The sequence below is a fragment of the Neolamprologus multifasciatus genome, chromosome 12 (genome assembly GCF_963576455.1).
Source record: "Neolamprologus multifasciatus chromosome 12, fNeoMul1.2, whole genome shotgun sequence".
NCBI classification, from domain to species: Eukaryota; Metazoa; Chordata; class Actinopteri; order Cichliformes; family Cichlidae; genus Neolamprologus; species Neolamprologus multifasciatus.
The window spans coordinates 29,823,834-29,836,784 of record NC_140450.1 but is presented as its reverse complement, the minus strand read 5'-3'; the positions used below and the strand labels follow the sequence as shown (position 1 = coordinate 29,836,784).

General features: G+C 40.9%; 1 protein-coding gene and 1 pseudogene across 3 annotated transcripts in view; one reads left to right on the top strand and one right to left on the bottom strand.

Annotated features, from left to right (window-relative positions):
- The window catches only part of zmat4a (zinc finger, matrin-type 4a), a 187,297-nt gene that overhangs the window by 40,530 nt on the left and 133,816 nt on the right, over positions 1-12,951 (bottom strand). Inside the window, exon 6 of one of the 2 annotated variants that reach the window (XR_014877406.1) lies at positions 45-513. Coding sequence is in view for 1 of the 2 variants with exons in the window: in XM_085181642.1 (XP_085037768.1) it covers positions 417-513 (97 nt within the window). In the remaining variant the exon portion in view is untranslated. The remainder of the gene's footprint in view (positions 1-44; positions 514-12,951) is intronic. The other variant, XM_085181642.1, reaches the window with a different exon arrangement.
- On the top strand, positions 4,497-5,916 carry LOC146507239 (uncharacterized; annotated as a pseudogene). The gene is made up of 3 exons (XR_014877405.1): positions 4,497-4,866; positions 4,952-5,234; positions 5,326-5,916. The product of XR_014877405.1 is annotated as an uncharacterized LOC146507239 (transcript).

The window sequence follows — 12,951 nt, the reverse complement described above, 5'->3', positions numbered from 1 at the left end:
CAATTTTAAATTGACACTCTGCCCAGTCAGCCAGACTGATTAACTGGTAGACTGTAGCGCAGAAGTGTTTAAGATCCACACTTTAAGCTGAACATCAATAAGTTAGCAACAACCTAAAAGCAAAACAAGGCTAAATTAGAGAGTTAATTCCCATAATAGACTGTCCTTTAATTTGTTGACTGAAATTAATTCAGAGAAAAATCTCACTGCTTGCCTCCAGCAAAAGCTCAGCAATGGCGCTCACTGCATTATTCTTATTATCAGTGTAGCATGTCTGGTTCTTTGTTGAGAAGCAGAAAGAAAAATGCAAGTGAAAGCAAAGAAAACAACATGTTGGCTTTTGCCAGAGCAGCATAAGTAGTTTGATGTGGAAATGAGCTGTTTGGCTGCGGTGAACATTAGTGGGATCCACTCACTTGTTTTGGTGCTTTGAGCCCTGCAGATGTGCATGGTACTGTGCCACTGAGTTGAGTGTGACGCTGCAGACTTCACAGGAGTAGCTTCGCTTCAGACCTGGAATCAAACAGAATGGCGCACATTACAGGAACGAATCTGGGAACTGAACAAATGCTATACTCCAGTGACATTTTCAAAACATGATTCAGTAATACAATTTTTGCTCTGCTGCATGTGGCCAATACAAATCAATCCATCACAGTGAGAAAGCATGTCTGCCTTCACGCAGACGGGTCTCAGTCCTGCAGCAGATGAGCAGTCTTGTGACTCTGCACGTTTGCCTTAACAAACTGGTGTTTGCTAAAGAAGACTCCCATAACTGCACTGAAGGAGAAGACTCTTTGTGCAGCAGTCATAGCTCTAAGATCTTTATAGTAAATCCATAGCACCTGAGACCTTGAGATGTCTGAATCATTTGGAATCTACAACATTTAATGAGTTGCCTATTTTTTTTTCTAAATAGCGACAGCAATGCCCTTGGGGTGATAATGGCTGTATTGAATCAGCACCCTGTTGCTGCAAATTATAAGCACCCTGTGTAATCGCCTTCATGTTGCACTAATCTTATTGTGGTGTGAAAAATGGCCGTCTTGATTTCCTCGCTCTCGCAATTGAGTTAGCTCCTCCATAAATATGCCTCAGAGCAAAAGGCCAAGAGAAAATAAATGCCACCCTGCACTCATTGAATCACATTTCCATATCCTCCTCAATCAAATTTCCTCACTGAATGATTGTTTGTTAAATCGCTGCGGTGAGGAAAGCGCTGCCGAAACTTTGAAAGTCTTCTTGTTTTTCTGCTTTCAGGGTTGCGGAAGGTGAAAATCTGCAGTGGGCTTGGTCTCGGGTGTTGATGTCAGCTGTTTCCCTTCTACCGTTTTGATGGAGGGCAATATTCCCCACAGAGAGCAGCAAATCCCTCCCTTTCACTTCCCCGCTGATAAGCTGTACAATAACCACTCTGTCAGCTGGTCGCCACCATGACTGAGATTTCAATTTTGCACCATCGTCCCCAGACGCAGTCATGAGTCGACATTAAATGTCTGCAGCAGGCGGAGAAGCTCTGCCTTGCAGTGCCCCTTTGACAGCCTGCCTCTCAAACTATTTTTGAAAGGGTGAAAGATTACACTGTGACTTCGGTATCCATCATTGGCAGCCACCTGCGGCTCTTCCCACATGGCGCTATGGTGCATGAGCGATGAAGCATCAGAAGCTCTAGGCTTCTGCAATTCCTCCCCTTCATCAACTTTGCTTCGTACTTTCTGAGGCACTGGAGACTCGTTTGTTTTGGTTAACCTGTCCCTTTGCTGAGAAAAACGAGGGTGTGGGGAGCAGCCGATGAGTGGTTGCAGCAGAAGAAAAATGTGCTCTGCAGTCTCATTTGTTTGAGTTAACTTAGGAATTTGGTAACTGTTAAATAAAATAACAGGTTGTGGAGCTGATGCATGCGGAGAAAAAAAAACACAGACAGATGTCTTCGATCTTTATTCGATCTCACCGTATAAGAAGTATACCTCTAAAAAAAAAATTGCCAGGAGGTAAACTACTAAACCCAAAAGGGTTAAAAAAAAAGATGTTTTAGTGGGTGTAATGAGATTCATATCAGCTGCCTATTTAGTTTTACAGTTTTTTCTGATGGCTTAAGCACATTTTTTGTAACTATTGGCTATTTTTGCAAAACTCTACACACAAATAAGAAAACTCTTCACCCAATCAGCAAAACATTGTAGTTTTCTTGTAAAAGCGAATAACCCTTGCTTAACTCTCCACACCTTTGTAAAAATGGTATTTTCGTATCCAACAGTTAACACAAGCCATCATATTAATAAGCACACAATGCACCAACTAAACACTGATGGTATGAATAAAAAACACATCTGGCTTTTGCTTTCTCTGTGCACAAGGTAGGCTATGTCAGTTTGAGCTCATACTTTTGTCATAGGTCTGTAAACATGGAGGGATCCAAACTTCAAGTACTGGTGTTTATTTACACACATTAAAACAAACACAAGTGTTTATTCCCAAGTCCAAACAAAACAGTAATTTCACTGAGGAAAAAAAAGAAATCAGTCTACATCGTGTCGTCTCTCTGGGTCCGGCCACAAAATTTCGTTAACATCACATGCAATGTCCTCGAGTCCAAAGCACCGGGGAAAATATCTCCTGGAATGGCGTATCCAGGCCTGACATGATGCCTGGTCAATATCCCCACATGCCTCCTCCATTGCCTGTAAAAGGGCTATGCGTTGATAGGGATGACGGTCATAGACCTTCCAGCGCCAGGCAGAGAAGAACTCTTCAAATGGGTTCAAGAATGGAGAGTATGGGGGGAGGTTGAGTACAGTGAAGAGTGGGTGATCTGTAAACCAGTTGCGGACCGAAGCAGCCCTATGGAAACTAACATTGTCCCAAATGATGACGTATCTGGTCTGCTCTGGTCTCCTAACATTGGTGAGCATGTCATGTAAGGTGTCCAGGAATGTAATAATGTGTGCAGTGTTATATGGGCCCAGGGTTGCATGATGGTGAACAACTCCATTTTGACTTACAGCTGCACACATAGTTATGTTACCACCACGTTGTCCTGGGACATTGATTACGGCAAGGTGTCCAATAATGTTCCTGCCACGTCTCCTTGTATTTGTGAGGTGGAAACCAGCCTCATCCACAAAAATCTGCTCATGACCCATGGCATCTGCCTCTAGCTCCATCACTCTCTAGACAAGACAACAAATTCAGCACAGCAGGCACATGCACAGCCCTACAGTATGCACTTCCTAATTCAGTACCAATGATACTATAGCTTACCTGCACATAGTCATATCGCAGCTGTTTACACATTCACTGTTTCTTTCAAAAGGTACTCTGTAGATTTGTTTCATTCGGATTCTGTTGCGGGCATATACAACACCTAATACAGAAATGCTCACATTTTTTATGTTTTGGAAGGTGGTGTCATTATCAATTATGTGCTGCTGAATTTCGCGTAGTCTAATGGAATTATTTGCAATCACCATATTGACTATATGGGTTTCTTGGTCTGCAGTGAACATTCTTCCTCTGCCCCCAGCATTTGGTCGTCTAGCAATTCTGTAAAGTAACAATTTCAGTATTTTTACATCTATGGTATTGTTGCGTTTGTCATCAGCATATGGCAGTGCTACAAATCGTAGTGCAAAGTGACTGTACTAACCGATTCTCATTTCGAAATGTCCTTATGATGCCTGCTACAGTGTAGCGGCTCAAGTTAGGCTGAACCCGTTGGCCAGCTTCCCTCAGGGTCATTCCATGGTTGATTACATGGTCCACTAATGTAGCTCTGATGTCATCAGTAATTCTATTTCTTACTCTTCTTACCCTTCCTCCTCCCCCTCCTCGTCCTCCTCTTGCTCCTCCTTGTCCTCTTCCTCTAACTTCACCTCCTTGTCCTTGTCGTCCTCTTTGTCCTACTGCTTCACCTCCACGTCCTCTTCCTTGGCCTCCTCTAATTCTCACTCTTCTCACTCTTCCTGCTCCCTCCATTGTACTCCACATGGACAGCTTACCTGTAGCTTATTTATAGTGCTTAGGCTGATTGGAAAGTGAACTAATTATCTAAAACAGCTTTCACATGTGACAGTGTGCCAGACAGTTGGCAAAATGGTGTAAATAATAGCCATAAATGTGTATAGTTTTGTTAGGAGTGTGTTGATCATTTGGAAATTGAGTGTAAAGCAGTGAGTTGTGTTTACAGTTCTGCAAAAAGAGTGCTGTGCAGTGGATTGTAGCTACAGGTTTGCAAAGTGTGTGTTACAAAATGGCAAACTGAGTGCAAAGCAGTGTTTGTGCTTTTAGTTTTGCAAACTCGGTGAGTGATTTTGGTATAAGTATTAATAGTTTTTGAAATTGTGCTATAAGAATCACAGTTAGGGTTAAAGCATTCAGAAAAAACTATAACTTCAGGTCAAATATCCAAAAACATATTTACAGTTTTTTCTGATGGCTTTAACCCTAACTGTGATTAATTAGTCCACTTTGCAATCAGCCTAAGCACTATAAACAGGCCACAGGTAAGCTGTCTATGTGGAGTACAATGGAAGGAGCAGTAAGAGTGAGAAGAGTGAGAATCAGAGGAGGCAGAGGGAGAGGACGTGGAGGTGAAGAAGTTGGAGGAAGAGGACGTGGAGGTGAAGAAGCAAGAGGGTTAGAGGAAGTTAGAGGAAGAGGACAAGGAGGAGCAAGAAGAGGACGAGGAGGGGAAAGAGGAAGGGTAAGAAGAGTAAGAAACAGAATAACTGATGACATCAGAGCTACAATAGTGGACCATGTCATCAACCATGGGATGACCCTGAGGGAAGCTGGCCAACGGGTTCAGCCTAAACTGAGCCGCTACACTGTGGCAAGCATCATTAGGACATTTCGAAATGAGAATCGGTAAGTACTTTGTAGCACTGCCATACTCTAATGAGAAACACGACAGTACCATACATGCAAAAATACTGAAATTGTTACTTTACAGAATTGCTAGACGTCCAGATGTTGGGGGCAGAGGCAGAATGTTCACTCCAGAGCAAGAGACCCATATAGTGAACGTGGTGATTGCCAATAATGCAATAAGACTGCGCGAAATACAGCAGCGCATAATTGATAATGACACCATCTTTCAAAATATACACAGTGCAAGCATTTCTGCACTAAGTCGTGTACTTGCGCGCCACAGAATAAGAATGAAGCAAATTTACAGATTTCCTTTCGAGAGAAACACAGAACGTGTAAAGCAACTGCGATATGACTATGTGCAGGTAAGCTAGTGTCATTGGTTCTGAATTTGGAAGTGCATACTGTAGTGCTGTGCATGGGCCTGATGTGTTGCATTTGTTTTGTCTTGTCCAGAGAGTGATGGAACTAGAAGCAGATGCAACGGGACATGAGCTACTTTTTGTAGATGAGGCCGGTTTTAACCTCAGTAAAACCAGGAGACGTGGCAGGAACATTATTGGACACCGTGCCATCATCAATGTCCCAGGACAACGTGATGGTAACATAACCATGTGTGCAGCTATAAGCCAAAATGGTGTTGTTCACCATCATGCAACCATAGGCCCATACAACACTGCACACATTATTGCATTCCTGGACACCTTGCATGACATGCTCACTGTTCAGAGACCAGAGCATACCCGATATGTCATCATATGGGACAATGTTAGTTTCCATAGGGCTGCTTTGGTCCGCAACTGGTTTACAGACCACCCATCCTTCATGGCACTCAACCTCCCTCCATACTCTCCATTCTTAAATCCCATCGATGAGTTCTTCTCTGCCTGGCGCTGGAAAGTGTACGACCGTCATCCTCATCAACAGGTAGCCCTTTTACAGGCAATGGAGGAGGCATGTGGAGATATTGACCAGGCATCATGTCAGGCCTGGATACGGCATTCAAGGAGATATTTTCCCCGGTGCCTTGGACTGGAGGATATCGCATGTGATGTGGATGAAGTTTTGTGGCCGGACCCAGAAAGACGACATGATGTAGGCTGATTGTCTTTTTTTCCCCTTTTTTTTGGGAAATTCCTATTTTGTGTTCTGACTTTGTCTTGGTTTTGATGAGTGTGAATAAACACCAATACTTGAAGTTTGGATCCTTGTATGTTTACATGACACTATGACAAAAGTGTGACCTCAAATTGACATCTGTACACAGAGAAAGCAAAAGCCAGATGTGTTTTGTATTCATACCATCAGTGTGCAGTTGGCGCATTGTGTGCTTAGTAGATGATGGCTTGTGTGTACTGTTTGATACGAAAACACCATTTTTACAAAGGTGTGAAGAGTTACAGTTTTTTACAGACGCTAGGACACATTTCTCAATACTTAGGTCACTTTTGCAAAACTCCTCACACAGTGAGCACAACAGAAGTCTATGTGGGCTAAACTGAGGATCAGTTATCATTGTTTTGGCACAAAATGCATTCAATGACTACATCTCTCAAATTTCATGAATTATTTTCTCACTCAGACACAACAACTGCCAAAAATCTTTGTACATACAGGACATTTTGCATGTACTTACATACTGTTTTCAAAACTGTTAAAACTTATGGTCAAAACAATAACATAATGCAAAACTGAATAAGACAGCAAAATTCAACAGCAATATTTTACAGTTTTTCTCCATTGGTTTGGCTCATTTCTTGAAACAGAAATTACATTCTCAAAACTCTAAGATCATTTGGCAAAACACTCTTACAGTTTAGCACAACACTATAGCTCACCTGCAAATGCTCATATCTCTTCCAAAACTGTTCACTCAGGCTTCAATCTAAATCTCTTTCTCATTTAAACAGTCAGTGTCTCCAAAATGGCAAAGATCCTTCTCAATAGCTTTGGCTCATTTCTCGACACAGATCGGACATTCTCATCATTCTTGGTGCTTTTGTCAAAATAAACCTGGATGGTTGATCACAACAACATGGTCCACCTGCAAAAGCTCATATCTCCCCTAAAACAGTTCACTCATGTGTCAAAACTACATTTCTTTCTAATCTGAAGAGTCAGTGCCCCCAAAATGCATCGTCCCTTTGGCATTGTGTGAGTACTGCCATACAAAATGTTTAGATGTTTTGTCACTATGGCAGAGGACCAACAATATACCACAGAAAAGAGTAGCCTCCAAGGTTTGACATCACAGATTGCACTCACACTACCAAGGAAATGATAACCATTTTTTATTCACACGCAAAGAAAGTTTCATACATATGTAAAAAGAAAATGTACATTACAGTAGTAAATTGTATGAACACAAAATCAAAAAACAAGGACTTATTCAGTGGTTGCTGTACTAATTCTCCCGCTGCACAGTGACTGGAATACTTCTCTAAACTGTATGAATTAGGTAATTCCATAGTTTACAGTAATTTGTTCAATATATTTCTTGTCATATTTAGTATCAAAACATTCCACTAGTCCTCTCCACCTGCTAGTATAGACCTACCACTGTAGGCAGATGCACACAAAATCTCTACAGTAAGTTATACATTTTTTGCCTCACGCATAGTGCCCTGTCCTATATAACATATAATTCCATTATAGATTACATAGAGTACATACCTGTTTTCCCTGCGAAAGGTTTGGATGATGGAGGAGACTGTAGAGCGAGGCACATTAGGCTGCACTCGACGACCTGCCTCTGACATTGTGAGGCCATGGTTTATGACATGGTCTATAATTGTGGCCTGAATTTCATTCGGGACAGCACTGTGTCTTCGTGCTCCTCGGCCTCCTCTTCCCCCTATTCCTCCACCACGCATTCTCAGTCCTCCTCTTCTTCTTCTTCTTCCTCCTCTTCCTTGAGGAAGAACTTCCCCTTGTCCGTTTGCTTGGCCTTGTCTATCCATGTTCAGAGATCGGACTGGCTCTGGTCAAGCTCTATATATCTGTGTTTGGCAGCACACAATCATGGAACACACCTGTGTGTGACACCTAGTTTCACCTGACTGTCAATGACTGTCATCAGTTTGTCAAATATTCAAAGAAATTCATATATGGTATTCATGGTATTATGTTCTTGACCAATTTTGACAATTGAACAGACGGTTGTGCATGCGAGTACTTATACAATGAAATCATGCTGACATGTTTTGGAGAGAATGATCATTAGACTGAGAATCAACTAATCACTTTAGATCTACAAGATCTATTCATTTGGAAAATGTGCTAAATGTGGACTAACTGTATAACTGTAGGCTACTTGTACTTAATCATTTGCAAAGATGCACTGAGACAATTGAGACATGTACTAAGGCATTTGCCATTTGATAAAATGAATGAGAAATGCCATTCTGTTGTGAACATTTGCCAAGAGGTTTGGAGGTTTGTCCATGTTATTTTGAGAATGTAATTTCTGTTTCAAGAAATGAGCCAAACCAATGGAGAAAAACTGTATTGAAACATATTTTAAATCTAAAAATGCAGTTTAACCAGCCACAGCTGATTCTCATTGTAGATGAACATCTACACAGGTGTTACTCCTTCAATTTCATTACAAAAGGAGACAACTGCTGAATAGGTTTGTTTTGTGATGTAAACATGGACCCAGCCAAAAATGGAGAAGTGGCTGAAAGAGGAAGAAGAGTGGCTGGGAGGGGGCGAGCCCTAGATGACATAAGATGTGATGTGGATGAGAACCTGTGGCCAAATGGAGAAGACCGAGTAGATTAGCATTATTATTGTATGTGTATCAGTGGATGGTGTGTATACAAATTCTTGTATTTTGGGATTACTTAGTGCAAAAAAATAAAAATACATAAACAAATATTAACGAATTCTGCATGATGTCTGATTCATTCCAGTAACATATATTGAAATTATAAACAGAGATGTGTCCTTGCTTTACACAAGAAAACACTGTGTAATGTTACATGTTGTTAGTGTTTTTTAGGTCATTGTTTTGTGGGTGACAAAGTGTGTTTGTCGGCTGTCAACCTTTGCTAGTGTTCTGGAAGAATGAGTTTATTTGAGACCTGAATAAAGTGTTTTGGTAGTTGTAGTGCATTTTGAATGTGAAATGAACTGCTTTGCCAAGCTGAAGGTCAGTTAGGAGAATTGTGTGAAGAGTTTTGCAAAAGTGACCTAAGTATTGAGAAATGTGTCCTAGCGTCTGTAAAAAACTGTAATCTAGCTGTGTTCGCTTTTGCAAGAGAACTACAATGTTTTGAAAATTGGGTGACAGGTTTTCTTATTTGTGTGTAGAGTTTTGCAAAAATAGCCAATAGTTACAAAAAATGTGCTTAAGCAATCAGAAAAAACTGTAAGCTAAGAGGAGCTCAGCTCAGTTTTTAGTGTAAAAACAACTCGTGCAGCATTTGAGCTGTAAAAACAGATGAAATGCATGCTGGTCTGTGAACGCTATGAAGCTGAGAGATTTTTCTGGTATCGAGTAATTGTATGTCAAAAAATACTTGCAGATACAAGCAAAGCCTTAGTAAAACATTTTAAAAAGCAATTTATACAGAGCACACAACACTACAGATGTAACACGATGCTAGCATCAGTGTCTAAGGTTACTTCTCAAAGGAGAACACACAACATTTGCAGATATGCATGGGCCACTGACTGCAACCCCAAGAATTTAAAAAAGGCCTTATATTAAAACTTGTTTAGCTTGTCCAGTTACTTTCAAGCCTCTATGTATAAAAATGTGTATAATTCATAAACAGTTGATGCAATATTTTTGTCAATTCCACTGAAATAAAGCTGGGATTTTGTACTTTAATTACATTTTTATTTATTTTAAATCCTCTGTCATAGTGTACAGAGAGAAAACTACAAAAAAAAAAGTGAGAAGACTATTTGTCCACAAACGTATAGACTAACCGTACGTGCTTGCACCACTCAAACAGATTCTGAACCTGGGCAAGATCAATTTGTTTTGCAGTGAATCTTTTGCTTTCTCTTAGCTTTCTCTTAGCTTATTGAGACCTATCTGCCTTTGGAAGAGATACTGTTGGCAGTATGACTGATCAGCAGTGCAACATTCTTTGTCGATTGATTATGAGCAAGGAAAAAGGTGGTACTGGTCCAGGATTCATGCTAAATTAACCAGCAAGCATCTGCCCCACTCAGATCTGGTAACTTTAGCTCATTCTCTCCCTCAATGTAGCATTGAGCCCAGGCTGAAAGAGCATACACTCAATCACCGTTTCTATGAAATCAGTTGGGTGCTAAGTTGCAACTGTGAGATTTAGTATAATGAATTGCTTTGCAAAACTGACAGAATAAAATCATTACTCAAAAATTTTTTCATCCCACCGAAGCACTGAAAGTTTGTTAAATTGGACGGTTCAAAAATGTGGGGTAAGAAGAGGCGTAATATCTTGAGGAGAACTCTTCCAATTTAGAGTTTTAAATTAGGGTTCAGCATTACATGAAAAGGACCTAGATCAGCTTGGTGTAATTTCCCCGTCTCTGAGCCTGTTGTTAACAGTATAATGGATCTATTTTAGGGTGGGGAATACAAGAGTGGAGAATACAACATACAGCTGAAAGCAACAGCTTGAGAACAGTGACTGCAAGCCTCGGTTGAAAAAGAGCTAAAAAGTGAGAGAATGGGGAGACCACATGCTAAATGATATCTTCCAGTGAAGCATCCCTGATTAACAGCTGTGATAGTCTGACCCAACACAATTTGTCTGCTGGGTGTTGACAGGCTAGCTAGCCTGTGGTCTAAATTTAGTGGTTTCTGGTTGAGAATTGACAACATCAAAATACACTGAGAGGGACCATTAAAATGGCAAAGACCTTACTTGATCTATGAGAACAAAACTGACAACCGGTTGCAGAAACACATTTATGAATGTTTTTTTGGTTTCATGGCCAGGTTGAAACAATTCTCATCTTGATCATTCATTATTTTTTTAAACTCATTTCTCTTTCTTATTTTCAAGCTTACTGTTATTACGAGTTGTATGCAATACTGAACACTGAAGGAAGAGGAAAGGACTGTTTGTCTAGGTGAGGGGTCAGCAACCTTTAAGACCGCCACCCTTATATCGCCTTTGGGCTCTTGGAGCCTTGACCTGACTTTTAAAAAATAATTGGAAAAAAGCACTATGCTGCTAAAAATGAAAAATAGATATTTGCAAAATTCTGCCTAAATATGTATTTTACCTGGTTAATGTGTGTGGTGGGGCGTGGTCTGCAGCGCCGCTGCAGGGGAGGTGGACGCACCCGAGCGGCACCCGCAATCACACCTTGCCGCCTTAATGTCTGTGCTATCTATGCTGTTGAGTTGTTGTTGGTATGTGTCGGGTTGTGAGCTGAAAAGCTACAGCCGGCTGTGTGCGTACAGCAACCGTGTGAAAAGTTGTCAATAAGGGATGTATCCCAATTCAGGGTCTGCAGCCTTAAAGGCCGCATTTTAAGGAGATCCATAATTGGCCTACCTGGGGTTGAAAGTCTCGATAAATGTACGGCGTTTCAGCGGGTATACCGGCTTTTGCGAGTGTGACACTTATTTTGAGCGATGAAAAAATAATAGAATATAATTTTAGAGAAGATGAATTAAAGTCAGTACAAGCAAGGCAGAATATGTATGTGAAGGAGAAGGAGACAGGTGGAAAGGTGGACATGCAAATAATAGAGATAGTGAAGGTAGCTACATTTAAACATCAACAGTCCAAAGCAGACAGAGAGAGAGAGAAAGAGAGGTTAGAGAGGTGAAGAAGTGAGTGCAAGCAGGGTGGAGAGGGTGAAGACAATTATCATAGAAGGATAGCTGCAAGAGTGAATGGGAAGGTTCACAAGATACTAGTGAAAGCTGCTTGGGTGTATGGTTTGTAGACTGTAGCACTACCAAATAAGACAGAAGGTTAAGACGGAGGATGTGACGTCTGGCATGCACACTGAAGCAGCCAGAAATCGAACCACCAACCTCCGATTATTAGATGACCTGTTCTAGCTTTGCATGATTCACAGTCCAAATTAATCCTCATTTAGCTCATGCTGGTTCTGGTACAGCCCCTCACTCCTTTATTTGTCTGAAACAAGCTGCTTTCGTTCCCTTAACGGCAAATGCCTTCTGATTGGCTGCCCCTCAAAACAAAAGATTTTAAGAGTAAATGGGTGGAGCTGCTACAGTCACAGCTGCATACCTAAGATGACCTTGGAGAGGTTAAGCCCTTCTTCTGCCATCATACACACCCAAGAGTAGAAAAATGGCAAAGAACTGAGTTCTATTGGCTCAGAGCAAACACTTCTGTATACACTGACCAGCAGTAATAGAACAAACAATAAAAACAATCATATTAGGTCCTCTTTAATTAAATAATTGTATGCTGTACTGCTTTACTAAGCACTACCTCTTTAATGAAAGAATGTAAATGTTATATTATCGCCTACATTTAATATTAACTGTGTATTAAAGTCACTCTTAGATTTTTCTACAAACTGAGTCTCCAACTGTGCTTAGAAAGAACTATACATCACTGCCCAGAGTACACAGTGGAGTACTTTAGGAGTAATCACGCTCTCTTAGTACAGAATTACTCACGCTAAGCTCCATAAACTTTTCTCGTACCTGCTCATCAGTGTGCCATAGAAATATTAAAATGAGGATGATGTTTCCAACCACGTACCTGTCAAACCTCAGTGTGATTTCTTAGCTTTGACACACAGTCAGACTGTGTGACAGTTAGGTAATAACATGCTTTGGGAGAGTGGCCACTTCACTAGCTGCCATTTTATTCTGAAAAAAGGATGTAGTTGACTGAAAAGCTAGGAGAGGGATTGAAATGAGGTGGGGTGGGGGGGTTCAAATGTTTCCATGCAGACTTAAGAGCAGCTTATTTTCACAGCCAATAAGGTTTGGAAGAGATGACATCACTCGGTGTTAAAGACGTAGCATCTGAAAGCTGGTGTGCAACAAAAAAAAAGATAAAAACAGGTAAATTCGAATATTTCTGCAGTCTACTTTCCACTTCTCTTTCAACTGCTCTCAACACAAACGCAGTCTGCTTCTCT